The sequence below is a fragment of the Apiospora kogelbergensis genome (assembly GCF_038363985.1).
Source record: "Apiospora kogelbergensis strain CBS 113332 chromosome Unknown utg000009l_segment0_segment0, whole genome shotgun sequence".
Classification (NCBI taxonomy): Eukaryota; Fungi; Ascomycota; class Sordariomycetes; order Amphisphaeriales; family Apiosporaceae; genus Apiospora; species Apiospora kogelbergensis.
The window spans coordinates 291,101-307,068 of NW_027117426.1; the positions used below are offsets into that span (position 1 = coordinate 291,101).

General features: G+C 53.9%; 7 protein-coding genes across 7 annotated transcripts; 4 read left to right on the forward strand and 3 right to left on the reverse strand.

Annotated features, from left to right (window-relative positions):
• Positions 1–94: 94 nt before the first annotated feature.
• On the forward strand, positions 95–1,846 carry PG998_013127 (uncharacterized protein; the record flags this gene model as incomplete). Its single annotated transcript, XM_066879943.1, has 6 exons — positions 95–157; positions 210–571; positions 625–1,031; positions 1,077–1,245; positions 1,303–1,338; positions 1,387–1,846. Coding segments are annotated over 6 exons (1,497 nt in total), but the record flags the coding sequence as incomplete, so codon positions are not given.
• Positions 1,847–3,010: 1,164 nt separating this feature from the next.
• On the reverse strand, positions 3,011–3,250 carry PG998_013128 (uncharacterized protein; the record flags this gene model as incomplete). Its single annotated transcript, XM_066879944.1, has 1 exon — positions 3,011–3,250. One exon carries the CDS (start codon positions 3,248–3,250, stop codon positions 3,011–3,013), a length of 240 nt encoding a protein of 79 aa, XP_066724083.1.
• A 1,149-nt stretch (positions 3,251–4,399) lies between these two features.
• Positions 4,400–5,395, reverse strand: PG998_013129 (uncharacterized protein; the record flags this gene model as incomplete). Its single annotated transcript, XM_066879945.1, has 1 exon — positions 4,400–5,395. One exon carries the CDS (start codon positions 5,393–5,395, stop codon positions 4,400–4,402), a length of 996 nt encoding a protein of 331 aa, XP_066724084.1.
• Positions 5,396–7,275: 1,880 nt separating this feature from the next.
• On the forward strand, positions 7,276–8,701 carry PG998_013130 (uncharacterized protein; the record flags this gene model as incomplete). Its single annotated transcript, XM_066879946.1, has 5 exons — positions 7,276–7,458; positions 7,521–7,781; positions 7,847–8,073; positions 8,131–8,195; positions 8,265–8,701. The coding sequence occupies 5 exons, from the start codon at positions 7,276–7,278 to the stop codon at positions 8,699–8,701; spliced, it is 1,173 nt and encodes a 390-aa protein (XP_066724085.1).
• A 47-nt stretch (positions 8,702–8,748) lies between these two features.
• PG998_013131 (uncharacterized protein) lies at positions 8,749–10,486 on the reverse strand (the record flags this gene model as incomplete). The annotated part of the gene is made up of 2 exons (XM_066879947.1): positions 8,749–10,059; positions 10,118–10,486. 2 exons carry the CDS (start codon positions 10,484–10,486, stop codon positions 8,749–8,751), a joined length of 1,680 nt encoding a protein of 559 aa, XP_066724086.1.
• Positions 10,487–11,179: 693 nt separating this feature from the next.
• On the forward strand, positions 11,180–11,968 carry PG998_013132 (uncharacterized protein; the record flags this gene model as incomplete). The annotated part of the gene is made up of 1 exon (XM_066879948.1): positions 11,180–11,968. The coding sequence occupies one exon, from the start codon at positions 11,180–11,182 to the stop codon at positions 11,966–11,968; it is 789 nt and encodes a 262-aa protein (XP_066724087.1).
• A 2,471-nt stretch (positions 11,969–14,439) lies between these two features.
• Positions 14,440–15,296, forward strand: PG998_013133 (uncharacterized protein; the record flags this gene model as incomplete). Its single annotated transcript, XM_066879949.1, has 2 exons — positions 14,440–14,539; positions 14,626–15,296. 2 exons carry the CDS (start codon positions 14,440–14,442, stop codon positions 15,294–15,296), a joined length of 771 nt encoding a protein of 256 aa, XP_066724088.1.
• Between the last annotated feature and the right edge of the window lie 672 nt (positions 15,297–15,968).

Consider the following 15,968-nt stretch of genomic DNA (forward strand, 5'->3'; position numbering starts at 1 on the left):
CAGTGGTTTATAAATCGAGCTTCCTGTCATTCTGTTTGCCCAATAGAACATACACATTGGATCCTGAGGACAACAAAATGAACCGGAATAAGGTTGCTGCCAGCTGCCTTCTGCTGCTACACTACGCCCGTATCGCGAGCGCGGATACAGATACGAAGTGTGTCAGTGACCCCCTGACCACCCCTTAACAACCCGTGCTGACAAGATAGTGCAATGCCCTGTCGCAGGTGTCATCGCTGATGGATAAGGTCTATTACCCAGACACGGAGGAATACCAGGGCCGCGCCAAATCCGTCTGGTCCTCCAGCGCTGCATTGGGTCCTTGGTGTTTTGTGCTGCCTCAAAGCGCCGAAGATACGGCTACCGTGATCCAAACAGTGGTGCGCAACGAATGCCCCTTTGGTATTCTTGGCGGCGGCCACAGCGACTTCCCGGCGTCCAACAGCGCCAAGGAGGGTGTCACGATAGATTTCGGTCGCATGAACCAGACAGGTTACGATCCCGGAAAGAAGATTTCCTCCGTTGGCCCGGGGTGTTCATGGCAGTCCGTGTACGAGACGTTGGAGCCGTTGTAAGTGCCAATCCTGTGCCATGTCTTGCCTCGCCTCGCTGACCACCTCCTAGCGGTGTCACAGTGACGGGAGGCCGTGCTGGCGGCGTTGGCGTGGCCGGCTTTATAACTGGCGGAGGTAACTCGTTCCATTCCACTTCCCACGGTTGGGCCTGCGACAACGTCCAGAACTTCCAAGTGGTCCTGGCCGACGGCACCGTTGTGAACGCCAATGCGGATGAGCACAACGACCTGTGGCAGGCCCTGAAGGGCGGCTCGGGGAACTTGGGGCTCGTCACCCGCTTCGACATGCACGTCATTGAGTTCCCCGACCCCAAGAAGCCCAACATCTGGGGCGGCGTTGCCGAGTACGAGTTGAGCGCGGCCGACGATCTAACCGCGGCGTATGTGGATTTCGTCGAGAAAAACCACCTGGACAAGAACAGCTCCACGATGCTCTACTGGGCCTACACGCACTCTGGTAAGAAAGACCCATCGTACTGTTTCTTTCTGACTCGTCCCATAGCCCGGTCCCTGGTCGTGCGAGTGGCCATGGACAACACGGTCGACATGGCGTATCCGCCGATCTTCGATCGCTATCTCAACACGTCGGGACTCATCAGCACTTCGCTGCGCTCGGCACCTATGTATGAGATCACCGCGGAGTTCGACCTTGGCCAGCCCGAGGGGCTACAGTAGGTGGCCAAGTCTGCTATTATGCCTCGTACACTCACTAACGATTTTGGCTGCAGCAACATCTGGCTGACCGGGACTTACAAGAATGATCCGTAAGCACACCGACCTAGCTTAAAACATGATGCTGATACGTACTACAGACGTGTTATCAAGTTCGCGGCCGACAAGCATGAGGAGCTGATTGCAGGCAAACTGGCTGGACTGGTCGCCCATGATAGCGAGCTCGTCACCCTCTGCTCCATGTTTCCCCTGACGCAGGCCATGATAGAGCACGGCCGCGCGAACGGCGGGAACTCCATGAACCTTGAGGCCAAATCTAAGGGCGAGAACGGTGTGCTATTTCTGGCTAGTTTATCGATCAAAGGGGCTGAGAACGAGGCCATTGCGCTACCCATTATGAAAAGGTGGCAGGATGAGGTGGACGCTTATGCCACACTGTTGGGTATCAACTGGAATTGGCGCTTTCTGAACTACGCTTATACTGGCCAGGACCCCATTACCACCTATGCGACTGACAAGATAATGGTTGCCTCTAGAAATTACGACCCGGACATGGTCTTCCAGAGGCTGCGGAGAACTGGACACCGGATTCTTGCTTAGTATGTGACTCCAAGGGGTCTTATATAGACCTCTATTTCAGCAGACATGCGCAAGAAACATAACATTTGTGCCCACACTATTCAAGGCAACCTCGAAGGAATAATGGTCCAGCACTAACCATGTCTAACATAGGCAATATCAAGTAACTAGCACTGACAAATCCACCACAAAACCAGCTAAGACAACCACCTTTTTAGAAGGCGGGGCGTAATCGTATTCGCGTTCAAAACATTGTCGCTGAAATGCAACAGCATCATTCACCGGACATGCACGGGGACTTGACCAGGGCCGCATATGCAGCTGTAGTTGATAAGCACCCACATGTCCTTCGATTCCTGTTTGAGAACGGCGCTTCTGTAACAGGAAAATACTTTTTTCTCTCTGCCGGTTGCCGGTTTCCCCGTAATACCGAGATACTTCAAGTCATGCACGAGCATGGATGGGACGCAGATCAAATCAATAAGGATATGTCACGTTGCCCAATGGGTTTGTGAGTGTTTGACTCTAGTCCAGTTGGACAAAAGCTCATATCGGGCGCAATAGGGAGATTGCAATGCATAGCAAGTCTATCACCGAGTGGTTGCTTGATCATGAAATGGACCCTGACCTGAAGGGCAGGAGGGGATCAAGCATGGTCAGGGGTGATATGACGCCCATGAACGCCGCCGCTCTGGACGGACGAAAAAGTGAGATACGATGGATTTGTTGCTTTCTCGCGGAGCCACGGTCGAGCCTACGATGCTGATCAATGCCATCAGCCCCAATTCCAGAGCCGGGTTGCGTGTACGTAGAAAGGGGTTACATGGGCAGCTCTCGAATGTCTTCGCCAGGTATTCGCACGATTATGAACGACAAGCTCTGAAGGGTAGTAGTTTGCCGTTTATAACAGCGGAGTGCTAGTGGCTAACTAGATATACTTGTAAAGAGTGACTTGAGAAAATAAATCGCCGTTCCTCCCCCACCAGGTCCACCAATTGCCCGAAGCATCGCCATTCCTTTCGGACTTCGTATCGATACCACCAATCTTCCGTATATCAAGACTAGTGTCTCTGGTTGTCTCCCTCTAGCACTTTCCAGGGCAAGAGCTGCAAGTAGCAAGGCTGTCCCAACGGTGTTAGTATTCAGAAGTGAATAACGGAGAGCTCAAAGGTTCAGGGAGGGACGTTACCAGTTGATGGTGCTGGGAATGTTCTCCTGATGGCAGAACGAATACTTGTCGAAGCAGGTTTGGCAGTCACCCCAGTTATCGGTGCAGAAGTTACGCTTGTTCAAGTCGCGGGTGTCGAGGTGAGAGACGTAGGCATCCAGCACGGGGCGGAGCTCTCTGGCCTCCTCGACGGTCAGGCCGGATACGGCCGTGGCGGCGAGGAAGAAGGAGGAGATGGCGGTGATGGAGAACTGCATTTTGGCGGTTTGGGTTTTGGTGGTTGTTAATATGGATTGGCTTGGTAGAATGTTCTGGGAGAAGAGATAGAGAATGAGGGTTTTTGATGAGGATAGTAGATGGGATACGGTGGTCTCTTTATACTTGAGAAATGGCGGTAGTATTCCTGATTCCAATGAGCGACTTGGCTGGTATGGACAGTCAGGTGAGTGAGCACTGAGAATACGCTACTTGCGATACTTAGGGGGCAACCTTTGGGATACGTCGTATACTCGTAGCCTGGGCTGATGGAGAAGCTATTCGGGATTGTTCCGCGCTCGCCAAGCAACCGTTACAGTGTGTAGTATCATCACCCCGTACGAGCAGCGACTCTAAGCATTGATAGCGTCACCAAGCTTTGTCTCAATCTACGCTCAGCTCTTGGTAGCTTTGTACACCTACATTACATACCTAGCAATTGCTGGCTGTTGTGTAAGACGACGTCACCCCAGGTCACAGCCCCGGAAATCCTTCTCCCTCACGCATTAACAGAGCTGGAGGCCCGTATCCGTATCGGCATATTCCTGATAGTGGTTATACTGGGCATGACAACATCTCCTCCGCTATCTTACATGCAACTCTCCAAGTTCTTCGCAATGCTGATTGGACAGGCACGAGTGTAAGCATCTCTCCGACATGTCTACCTTACCTGCCTATACTAGACTAGGTAGCACAGAGATATCCTACCATTCAACTGGTATTTACGGAAAGACCTGAGCACGTGAATATCATTTCCAATCTTAACGACGTGAGATTTGGTTTGCAAGTGTCGATCGGCCGTAACTTCTAATCTTAGACGTATTCTGCGAAATTATCACTAAACACAGGCAACAGCTCGTTCGCTAGGTATTATACCAAGCCCATCCTCCTCTTGGCATCAAGCTACGTGGACCGCCAAGCTCAGCTCCCAGCTGATGTTGCTGACTTAAAAGTTTCTGATAGGGTAGTGTACCCCATAAGGAGCGAGCAACGTAAGCAGCCACATGATCTGACCATTTAGACTCGTTGTCACAAATTCAATGGTTCTTTTAATTCATTGTGCTATGTGGAATCATTGCTAAACCTTTGGGTATATTTTCAGGGTTTGACCTACTTCTACCCGCCTTGAGCGAAACACTGAGTGTCTGGCACTACGGAACAACCCTTCTTGCAAGCAGCTTGCGAATGGACTCCAGTGACTCCGCCCTGATGTCATGATAGCTACCGCCGTGGACCGGCCATAACACAGCATGGTCCTCCCTCTGAAGTAAACTATCGGCGTCCGAGGCCGGGCGGCTGGTAATTAGGTGCACGTCGCGGCGGATCTGGTCGCAGAAAGTGTCAAGGGGTAGATCATTGACGCCTTCATCGAAGGGGTTCTCGATCTCCTGGCCGATCAGGGCAATGCCAAGGATGATGTAAGCGGCGAACACGGAGGCCGGCACAGTGATCCAGCCCAAAGTATTGAATAGTTGGAAGGGCAACAGCAAGATGTAAACCCATGTGATTTGCGAGATAGCAATGGAGTAAGCGAGCGGTAGCGGCGTGGCGACGATGCGGTTAGTCCCTTGCTGGATGTCGTGCAGCAGCGCCATCGAGTTCATGGCCGAGGTCTGATACGGCACGCGGACGAACGTGTTGTTGTCCATGATGCGCTTCAAGTAAGCGGAGCAGTGCGACAGCAGCTCCAGCGGCACGTTGCCGAGCGGACGCGGCGGCGCCTTGACGAACTGGCGCGGGTTGGGCTCCGCCATGGTCAGGCCAAGGACCCAGCCGAGCAGTTTCCAGGCCGAGGGGTCGGGCTCGGCGCGCACGGGGGCCTCTTGGGCCGTGAGCGGGAGGTGGCGGACCAGGGGGTCGACGTCGCCGTAGCACGTGTAGGGCTCGAAGCGCAGCTGGTGCTTCAGCGCCACCGCGAAGGCCACCAGCATGTTGCAGAACGCCACCTTGTCCAGCACGTCCTCCTTCTCGTGGCCCGCGCGCTCCTCGGCGTGCACCCACACCAGCCGCGCCAGGCTCGACGTGCTCGACGCCAGCTGCGCCCAGAGCTTCCGGCCTTCGTTGTAGCGTTCGTACGCCGTGGAGCTCCGGAAGGACAGGGATAGACCGACGACGAAACCCAGCACCGTCAGCAGGACCGGGTTCATGGCGACTGAGGAGACACATAGTAAGCCACTAGGTACGACTGAAAACACGAAGTTCCAGGAGGCAGCAACGAACTGTTGTGGAGATATTTGCATATGGTAGTGATGACTGTCGACCAAGCTGCCACAAAGGCCAGAGGGAGAATCATCAGGGGTATGACACTGCCATACATGCGGAAGAAATAGGGCCATCTTGAATGGTGCTCCAAATCCCTAGGCCCTGTCTGAGGTGATATTAGGAAAAGAATTATGCATGATGGTTTCCGCTGCCACAACTTACGAAATATGAGAAGAAACAGCCAGGTTCGAAGTCATCCTCAATCCCAGAAGCCCCAGACCCATTGACAAAAGCCGTGCGTGAGGAGTCCATCTTTCAAACGTCGTTAGGTTGATAGATCGACATTGACCAAGCAGGAAATAGCAAAATAATATTTCCAAAGGCAAGTTTCTTGACTAGACACTGAATATGTCAAATACTGAATTTAATGAGGTTATATATCCGAGTTTGGCCATACGGGGCTGACTCGTTGCAATGACGGGCTTCCCTAGACACAGGCCAAGGGCGTGACTCGCCAGGGTATGGCCTAGACCTTGAGCTGGGGTAATTGAGGCTCCTATCCCCACTGAGGTACTGCATGGGTATATAGATCTCGCTTTGTAAGAAACTTACATCTCTCGCTGACCTTAAAGTAACATTATTGGGGATCGCAACCAGTAGTCAAGACGACGCCCGATAATTATCATACACTACCTCCGGGTCATATCCTGCTGGTAGGCGGTGGATAAGTGACGCAGTTATAATCCCGCTGATCATTATCTCTTTTCGGGGTCCTAGGGTGCAACTGCTGGGACAGAGCAATGAAGCTATTTTCCGAAATGCGAACATCGACAATTAGTTGCTCGCCTTCCCTATCGTTGATGATGATGATGGCCTTTCACGTGAGAATGGGTTGCCAATATATGAAAGCATAACTCCACGCCTGACTCGAGTCTGGGGAATCGCCCGATTGCCAACGCTAAAAATAAAAGTCGCTCAGGGGTGCCGGGGAAACCGGTCGTTTGGGATTCAGGGGTAAAGCCACTAGCCACAGACAAGCCACACGCCACGCCACACACGATGTTCCGACACATGACCGACGTTCGGCTCAAATGTCAGATTCACGAGTGTGCCAACGATGCATTATCAGAAATGCATCATGCTGTCTCTGGTCTCGCCTGCCGGAGACGTAATGTTTTGGGAAACTGCGCGAAAGCGGATGAGCCAATAGCTGGTCGCGGCCTGGTGTTTAGTTTCAATGGCATATGGAACCTGAATAGGGGTACCCTGGCTAGTGCCGGGCATCAACTTCATGTGCCAATGAATCTGTAACAGATATCCGCAGTTTGATGAATTTCATGTTGAGTGGCCATAATACACGAGGCAGAAGACCAATCGTCCATCTTCTTGCCCCGAGTCTTTCATCTCCCACCTGACGACAAAGAGAAGCCTAATGCCCGAAGACATGCCATGTGGTTGACAAACTTCGGGCAACGTCAACCGCCCGTCTTTGTTGGACGGACGTACGGCTTGTCAATGCCTTGTCTGAAACCAGGTCGACAGAGTTTTAAAAATCCCCCGACTTCCAAGTTCCAGTGTTTTGGCTTGACTCATTTCCGTCTCATGAACGAGCACGCCTGATCGTGAAGCCGAGAGCCACATCCTACCTACTAATTACTCTATTTGAAATCGTCTCATCCGCCGGACATATCCTTATATCTCTCCAGTCCAGCAGACACCCCCATTGTTTTCTTCTTACGCATCTGATATGTGTACCATGTTCGAGATCTGCTAGCTACGCCTGCTGCTGTTACATCGCACACACGCCAGCCCTGATGACTTCGTCATGGCGCCCATCGACGCCGGCATGACTACGCCTCTACCCCACGATTCCAACGGGCCCTGGATAGTCGCTTCCACATGGACGTTGACGGCAGTTGCGAGCGTCTTTGTCCTTTTGAGGTTCTATTGTCGCATATTCAAGGGCCACATTTTCCCTATTGACGACTGTCTCTTACTGATAGCCTGGGTGAGTGCCATTTTCTTAAGGCCATGGGCCTGTGGAAGAAAAATGTTGCTAATTTGGTCCAGATTTTGCTCGTTGCTCAGACAGTCTTGTCTGTTTATAGTGTTGGACTGGGCTCAGGGAATCATATCTGGGATATGCGTCCGGAGTCATCGGTAGAGCTGCTCATGTTGCAGGACATAACCACGGCCCCCTCAGTCCTTGCTGTCGCATTCTCTAAAGCCTCGGCCGGTGTATCGCTATTGCGCCTCCTCGCGTTCCGGTGGCAACGGGTGTTGACAATATTCATTGTTGCATCCATTGCGTTGCTTATGACTGGAATTATGGTAAGTGGAATCGTCCAACCTTCCCCATTTTGATTATGTTATGCACTTTACTAACTGATCACAAGGTCCTTACGTTGGTTCAATGTATGCCGATCCAAAGGCATTGGGACTACACAGTACCCGGCACATGCTGGCCTCCGAGCATTGTCACCCAGTTTGCCATTGGGGCGTCCATCTGGTCCGGAGTAATGGACATCATTCTCGCCATACTTCCAATGCCGGTGATACTGGGTCTGCAGATGAACAAGAGGGAGAAGCTGGGTGTGACCATTGCCCTGGGTTCCATGGTGTTGTAAGTAAAGCGGCCCCTATTACACTTTGTGATGTCAACTAACATGTTATGCTTCAGTGCCGGTGCATCTTCGTTTATCAAGGCCAGCACTCTTATCAACTTGAGTAGTACCGACCCAACCTGTGAGTTCAAATATTTTCATCCTGTAACCAAGTCACCTAGCGCATGAGCTGACCCTTGTCTTCACCTAGTCGACATAGCATCCGTGGTCGTGTACGGCACCGCCGAGATCGCCGTCACCATAATCGCCGCCTGCATCCCTGTCCTGCGCGTGCTGATCCGCGACGTATCGCGTGCCGGCACGCTGCGCTACGGCCACACCGCACGCCCCCACGGCAGCACCCCCCGCAGCAAAGGCGGCGGCACCAGCAACACCAGCAGCCACCACAACAACAACTCGTCGCAACGGACGCTGGCCTCTTTCCATAGCGTTCCGGCGGGCCGCACCCGGCCGTTCTCGTCGCAGACGAGGAAGACGCTCGAGGTCATGAGGGAGAACACCATCGAGATAGAGTACTCGTGTGCCAAGAAGGACAACTGGACCCTCGCGCCCGTGAACTTGAGTCCGCGGACGTTGTTTGACGAGGAGTTCGAGAGGACGATGCGGGATCGAAGAGACTCTGTATGACGTATGCTTATAATTTCAAACTAATTCCTACTAACTACCTAATATCTTTACCGTTGGGCTTTTGTAAGCTTGACCCAAAGATCAGGCTTCGTCATGGAGTGAAAGACTTTCATGCGTTTCAGCTTGCCGTCCAGTCCCCAAACCGAGTTTTCCTTTGCATACCTCTCCCTGTCGAGCTCGATGTCGAAATTCCATAGCAGGTTCGCGGTAATCAGCCGCATTTCCATGTACGCTAGGTGCCGCCCAATGCAGACGCGCGGGCCCGTACCGAACGGAAGCGAAGCGTTGAGGTGATCGTTCGCGTACCGCTCATCTTCTCCGAGCCACCGTTCCGGCCTGAACTCGGTGGGCTCGTAGAAATGCACCGCGGAGTGAGTCGAAACCCAGGGCGGAACGGCTACGGTCGTGCCCGCGGGGACGTAGTGGCCGTCGATTGTCGCGCCGCCCTGGGGTACGACGCGCTGCTGGCTCGCGGGCGAGGGCGGGAACAGCCTGAGGGCTTCATGGATCGTGGCTTCGAGGTAGCTGAGGTTTCGTACTTTATCCCATCTGATATCGTCCTCTGTGGCCAGACTACCCCTGACTTCGGCCATCAGACGCTGGTACACCTCGGGATGGGTAGCTATGAAATACGTCCATCCGGTGAGTGCCGTGGCCGTGGTGTCGGTGCCCGCACTGATGAACAGAGCTACATTCAGAATGACTTCGCTGTGGCTTAGAGAGCTCTTCGACTCGCTGTTCAGGATGTGGTATATGAAGTCCGCGTGGTCCTGGTCGGTGTCGGCGAGTCGCCGCAGCGTCCTCTCCCGGGAGTTGTTCAGGTGCGTGTCCCGCCACTCGGACGCCTTGGCCGGCACGAACAGCCGCGTCATCAGGGCCTCGAGCCAGGTGCCGGTGCCCGAGAGCCGGCGGATGCCCTGCGTCCACGTGGCGGCCACGAAGACGTTGATGACCGAGGTGGACCACTCGGTGTTGGTCGCTTGGTCGAGACAGCCGAAGGGCTCCGCGAAGCAGAGGTCGCCCATGATGTCGAAGGCGAGGTAGGTATCTACATCACTGTCAGCTTCGTGTTCTGTGCCCAATTTCTCAAACTGCTGGGGTCGTGGCCTACACCAGCTGGAGACGTCGACAGGTTCTCCTTGCGCCATCTTCTCCCCCATCACTGCGATGAACTTCTGGACCTGCAGCTTCATCAAAGGCTCGAAACGCAGGAGCGCGGTGTTGGTGAACAGATACCCCAGCGCCCGACGCTGACGGGCGTGGTCGGCGTTCAGAGCAAGGCTCACGCCGGTTTGCCCGTCCACCTTGCCGACGGCTCCCAGGAAGATAGGGCTCTTCTCCATGTTCAAGCCGCCTTTCTGGTGAATTGTTAGTTGACTACGTACTGGGGCGCCGGTCATAAGGCGGACGACTTACGCGAAGACCATAGATCTCTTCCCGGGCTTCGGTGCTGAGGAAACTCAACTCGTTGGGGGACACCCGAACCACATTGCCATATTTTTCGTGCAGGGACTGATAGTAGATGTGCTGGTCACCCTTGACTAAGGCCAGGGCGGCGGGGATTTCGGATATGCTGTTGAGCCATGGTCCGGGTATGGCGCGCAGAGGGTGGAAGCGCCTTCTCCAGAGGACTTGGGCAAAGAGACCGAGAGCAGCCTGGATGGATATTATTAATTTGCGGCCATCGTAATTTGGGAGTGAGGAGTAGGTAATTACCACTATCGCGACAGTCAATGCCAACGGCAATTTGTCCATCATGGCCATCGCAGAGTCAAAGCCAAACATGTTTGCCGAAATCGTTGGTGTTTTAACATGCAAGAACAGAACAATTGTAAAAATGCGCCAAAGGACGTTGGAGAAGGTTCAATCATAGATTGCTGAATTCGCGGCCACTATGAAGTGGGAATATGTCGAAGACGTCGAGGAGTACTCCAATTGTCCCCACCTATCTTCACGAGATGCGTGTCTCGTCATAAGCATTTCCTGTCACTGACTCTCGTCTGAAGGGATGATGCTACCGTTACGTCGCACGTGCATATCGCCAAACCGCCATACTAACTGTCGGCAAGCCCCGTATATGGCGCGCCTCTAGCCAAGTCCAACCCCTGGAAGGCCCGGTAGTGCAGCCAATAGGAGAGATGCACCGCAACCCCGGAAACGTGCTCAAAATGTCGCATCGCGGAGACTCTGCAGATCGCCCATGCACGATCCGGCCGCTTACTTTTATTCATCTAACGGGGCCCGCGACACCTCACCCACTCTTGGCTATGAAACATGACGAACCGTATTACCCGAGCCAGCCACCGATGTGCGGAACTCGAAAGGACAACAACCCAGACTCTCACATTAGCAACCCATTTCGGCATTTAATACTCGTGTACCTGACAGGTCGCACTTCTCTGGTGTCACAAAATTGAGCAAGAAAACTATCCAGTCAGCAACGCATAAGCACTCCATTGCAAATCAACACAGCCCACAATGCGCGACACCAAAGAACTCGCCCAGACCTACACCGTAGTCAACAACACACAATATGACGCAGGCCGCTTCCTCATCCAGCGTCTCGACCTGGAACCCGGCATGCGCATACTAGACGTCGGATGCGGCCCGGGCAACCTGACAGCCTACCTAGCCGAGCTGGTCGGCGAGCGCGGGGCCGTCGTCGGCATCGACCCCAGCGAGGAGCGCATCGCCCTGGCGCGCGACACGTTCCGCAGCAAGAACCTGGCGTTCCACGTCGGCCGCGCCGAGGACCTGGCCCGGTTCCCGTCGGCCAGCTTCGACGTGCTGTACTGCAACTCGACGCTGCACTGGGTGGCGGACCAGGCGCGGGCGCTGCGCGAGTTCGGCCGCGTGCTGAAGCCGGGCGGCCGGCTCGGCGTGTCGGGCCAGTCGGGCGACTTCGTCGCCGCGCACCAGGCCGTCAAGGACGCCGTGCTGGCGCGCGCGCCCTACCGCGACTACGACCACCGCGCCGCGGGGGCGCCCACGTTCCTGCGGCGGGCCGAGATGGACGCGCTGCTCGACGCCGCGGGCTTCGGCGCGCGCCGCTTCGCGACCAACAAGATCTTCAAGTCGACCCGCGACGGCGCCGAGATGGTCGACTGGCTGTCGTCGAGCTCCTCGGGGGTGACGTTCGGCGGCGTCCCGGTCGATATGCGGCCGCGCGTGAGGGAGGAGATGATCGTCGAGTGGGATAAGCTGGCGACCGAGGAGGGACTTACGATGGAGCTGGATTTGCTGGTTACTGTGGCTACTAAAGCATAATAAGTTAACTATCAAGTACTTATTAATTGGATGACGAATACAACTCACTAGGCATTCATGAGCTCTGCAAATTGACATAGTCTGTGTTCAGACAGCGATTATGATATGATTTTAGAGTTCAATTCCTCGATTATTTCAAACCATGCAAACTACGTAAGCATATGTCTTGAATACCCAATGGGACCATCTGTAGTCTCTCAAGTCGGACTTGATTCAGACATCCAGATGGTCGTAAGTTGTACCGAAGATTATCCTCCAACCCATTGTCAGATGTTGGATTGCATTACCAACAAATCTTCCTGCGGTGTGTAACTTAATGACGGCGGCGAGAAGAGAAAGAATGTCCCAGGTGTTTGAAAGGGCAATTTTGGCCAAAGTGCCATTAGAGGCATTAAGGAATTAGCAGAAGGTCATTTCGATAAGAGTCCCATTTCGCAACAGCCAAGCACCCCCGACAGGCGAGCAGCTGATAGCTGTGGCAAGAATGCGGCAGATAATTCAGCACCAAAACCGAACATATCAGGATCTCCCCAGAGAACCATAAATACTATCGGATGAAGGCAAGAGGCTAAAGCACGAAGAAAGCCCCAAGAAAACCCGATCCTCGCCGAATCAGATACCCCCTGAGCCTGAAGACTACATGGAATGGTTCGATTGGACACACCAAAAGAAGCCGAACGGCTGTAGGCAGATAGACGACCAGTAGAACTAATTGGGGATTCCAGGGTTCACGAATGGCTATTATGAAGCAGTCGAGGAATCCAAGTGTTGATTGCTGTAAATGATCCACGAATAACGTAACCTCGGTCTGGTCGGGTACAGGATGTTCAGGGCCATCCAATATCATCCCTCTATCGTCGCTAGTTTCCACAGCTTCCATGATAGCATTGACTACGTCGTGGAGGTGAGGCTGCTCATTGTTTTTATCAACTTCAACGTCCTTATCGCCCTCATATTCGGATCTTTGGGGATTGGGAGGGACTTGTGCTCGTTCCTAGAGGAGGTGGGATCCGATATGATCTGATGATGGTGGACAAAACGCCTTGAATCTCGCAGCTGATCGGGTTAGAAAATAGACGGACGAGCGAGCTGGTACTGCAAATTTTCACAAGAATGATTAGACGAAACTCGAAATCTAACGAAGAATAAAATCTTGAAGGCTCAGACAAAGAAAAGATTCAAGTCCACAAATACTAGCTGCGACTTCAGATCCTATCTTGACAGGCAACTCCGTCGGCAGCCAATAAGCCCTGCAGAACAGTGGACACGACGGTGGCACTAAATAATGGCAAAGGAGCATCGTGGCCGCGAGACACAGTGGGCATGCTCTAGCGTCTACGCTGCCGTACACCCAGTAGTGGGATTGCCCCTAACGGCCACTGATGCTAGCCGCCGTTTGGGGGTGATAGCCCTGGGGTTAAGTAGGACCCATAAGACTGGACACGGGACGAGGAGCCTCCACTGGGATATGGTGCCCTGCTGCCTAGTCCTGAGCGCGCTCTTGCAAGCACTATTTGGCAACCAAGTCCATACGGGAGACGCACAGTGGGCGCTTCCACATAACGCAACCAAAGCAGAACTTCAAGTAGCCTCCCCTACAACCCCATGATTGCAACTGTTTGTGAACGTACAATAAAGTACCGCATTTCCTGCTTGGGACAGGATCGGAAACCAGTCCGCCTTGAAAGGTCTCTGGTACCATTTTCAGACAAAATATATATCTGCATGGCTCCAGTTCAGTTGTTGTACTGTACTCCCACAGTGTTAGATGGATCCATTGGGGCGGACAGTCAATGTACACATTACCCAGACCAAAACGACGCATTTTGTTGCCACCAGTAGGCTTCATGGCCGCAATATCAGCGTCTAGCGATCAGCAGCATGAATTCCGAGCCAATAATGTTGATATATCTGCCCTCCAGACTGTGATACTCTGGACACACGTGTAAGCGACCTGTAGGAGTGACATCCAGTTTCATAGGTACCTGCAAAGGGCACGTTGGAGCTACACTGTTAGCCGCGGTAGAGACAAGTAGGTAGAAAGGAAGGAACGTCAGGTAAATGGCCGTGCTCATTCTTGGGCGCGGGGGTCTATGTAGTCGTCGGTGGTTTGAGATTCTTGTGATTTTCTTTCCTTTTTCTTCTTCGACCACCGTCCGACAGCGTGAGTTGACCCCAGATGTTGCGGTTGCGTTCGTGGAGGATTGCATACTGACTATATATATATTAGTTTCGAAACTTACCTGCCCCCTTTTTTCGAAAGATTCTCGCCCGTAAGTAAGCCCCAATGGCTTGGTTGGTTTAGGCCTGTATTAACTGGAAATGGAGTCAAGACTACTACCACTACTACTGCTACTGCTGCTGCTACCACTACCACTACCATGCCCAACCCGTAAGTCCAGATATGATTCCCCCTTTTTCGTTTCGGAAAGACAGAAACTAAGTATATATACAGAATCACCATTCTAACCATGGTTGGCAACGCCACCACCACCACCACCATCACCACCACCACCACCACCGCCTCCGCCGTCGCCGCCGCCGTCGCTGCCGCCACAGAGACAATTCTCTGTAAGCCGGCCCCCTCGCCCCGACCGACCAAGGCGCCAGCGGCGTCAACGTCGGTGTCGAGTGGGTGTCAAGGTTCGGCCTGCCAGGCACCGCGGCCGCCATCTTCTTCGCCATCCTCTTAAGATGGTGTTTGAACATCTTCGCGGTGCGACGCGTCGCCCGCAGCCTCTGCCTCGTCGACGAGGCCAGCCTGAACGCGGCTGATCGCCGCAACCAGAAGAAGGAGAAGGAGGAGGAGGCCAAGCAGGGCGTGGACAAGATGGTCCGGGCTGCGGGCGATGCCGTCGTGGCTGTTGAGAACCTGGCCAGCGTGCCAGCTGCCTCGGCTTCCGTTAAGGTTGCCCGTGCCGCTGCCGCTGCCGCTGAGGGCGCTGTCGCCGCTGGCTTCGGCCAGCAGGCTGCTGCTGCTGCTGCTGCTGCTGTTGGTGCTGCTGCTGCTGCCGCCGCCGCCGCTGCTCCTGCCCCGGCTGCTGCTGCTGCTGCCACTGCTGCTGCCCCGGCCCCCTCCCCCAACGCCGTCGCCGCCGCCGCCGCCCGCGCCGCCGCCGACGCCTCCGCCCGCCGCCTATCCGCCCCTGTCGCCCCGGCCGCCCCTGTCGCCCCCGGCGACCCTGCCCCTGCCCCTGCTGCTGCCGCTGCCGCTGACGACGGTGTCGCCGCTGCCCCTGCCGCTCGCGCCCCCGCCTCGCGCCGCCGCCGCCCGACTCTCTGGGCCGAGCTCCGGAACAAGTGGACCCGCCGCACCTCATCCTCGTAAGGGGATGGGGTGTGGTGGGGGAGTAGGAGAAGAAGAAGAAGAAGAAGAAAAGAAGAAGAGAAGAAGAAAAGAAAAAAAAAAAAAAAGTTGAAAATAAAAAACCCTAAAAAAAAAAAAGACTTCGCCGTCCCTCCGGGGGGTCTTCCGAAAGGAGGATTCCCTGGGGGCCCGGGCCATGGAAGAGTGGTTCAGTGTACCTGCCTGGGTCTAGTAAGCAGGATGTTTCAAACATCTCTCATTGCTGAAGCCAAAGCATCTTCCTTTGCAGCTTGACATCTCCTCAGTCAAGTTTGCATAAACGACGGCGAAGTCAATTTTCAACTTTCCACCAACCTTCATTTTCTTTAAAAAAAACACATTCAGTCCATCAGATTCGACTTCTTCACTTCTTCATCTCGGGCAGAGCTCCAGTCAATCAGGCTCGACTTCTTCACTTCTTCATCTCAAACAAAGCTCCACACATGGCAGGCAGTCCAATGACACAATGAGCAAGAACAACCAAAGCTCGAATAAAACAGCGACTTGGTTCTACTCAGACTACCCAGCGTCACGTTTGTTCGTCAGCTGCAAGGGACGACTGACATCCTCATCTTGAGGCAAAAACGGTCTTCCACGCCATCATCCACGGTCCACTCCCATTCAGCTTCTTCTTCCAAACAATCCGTTTCCTGG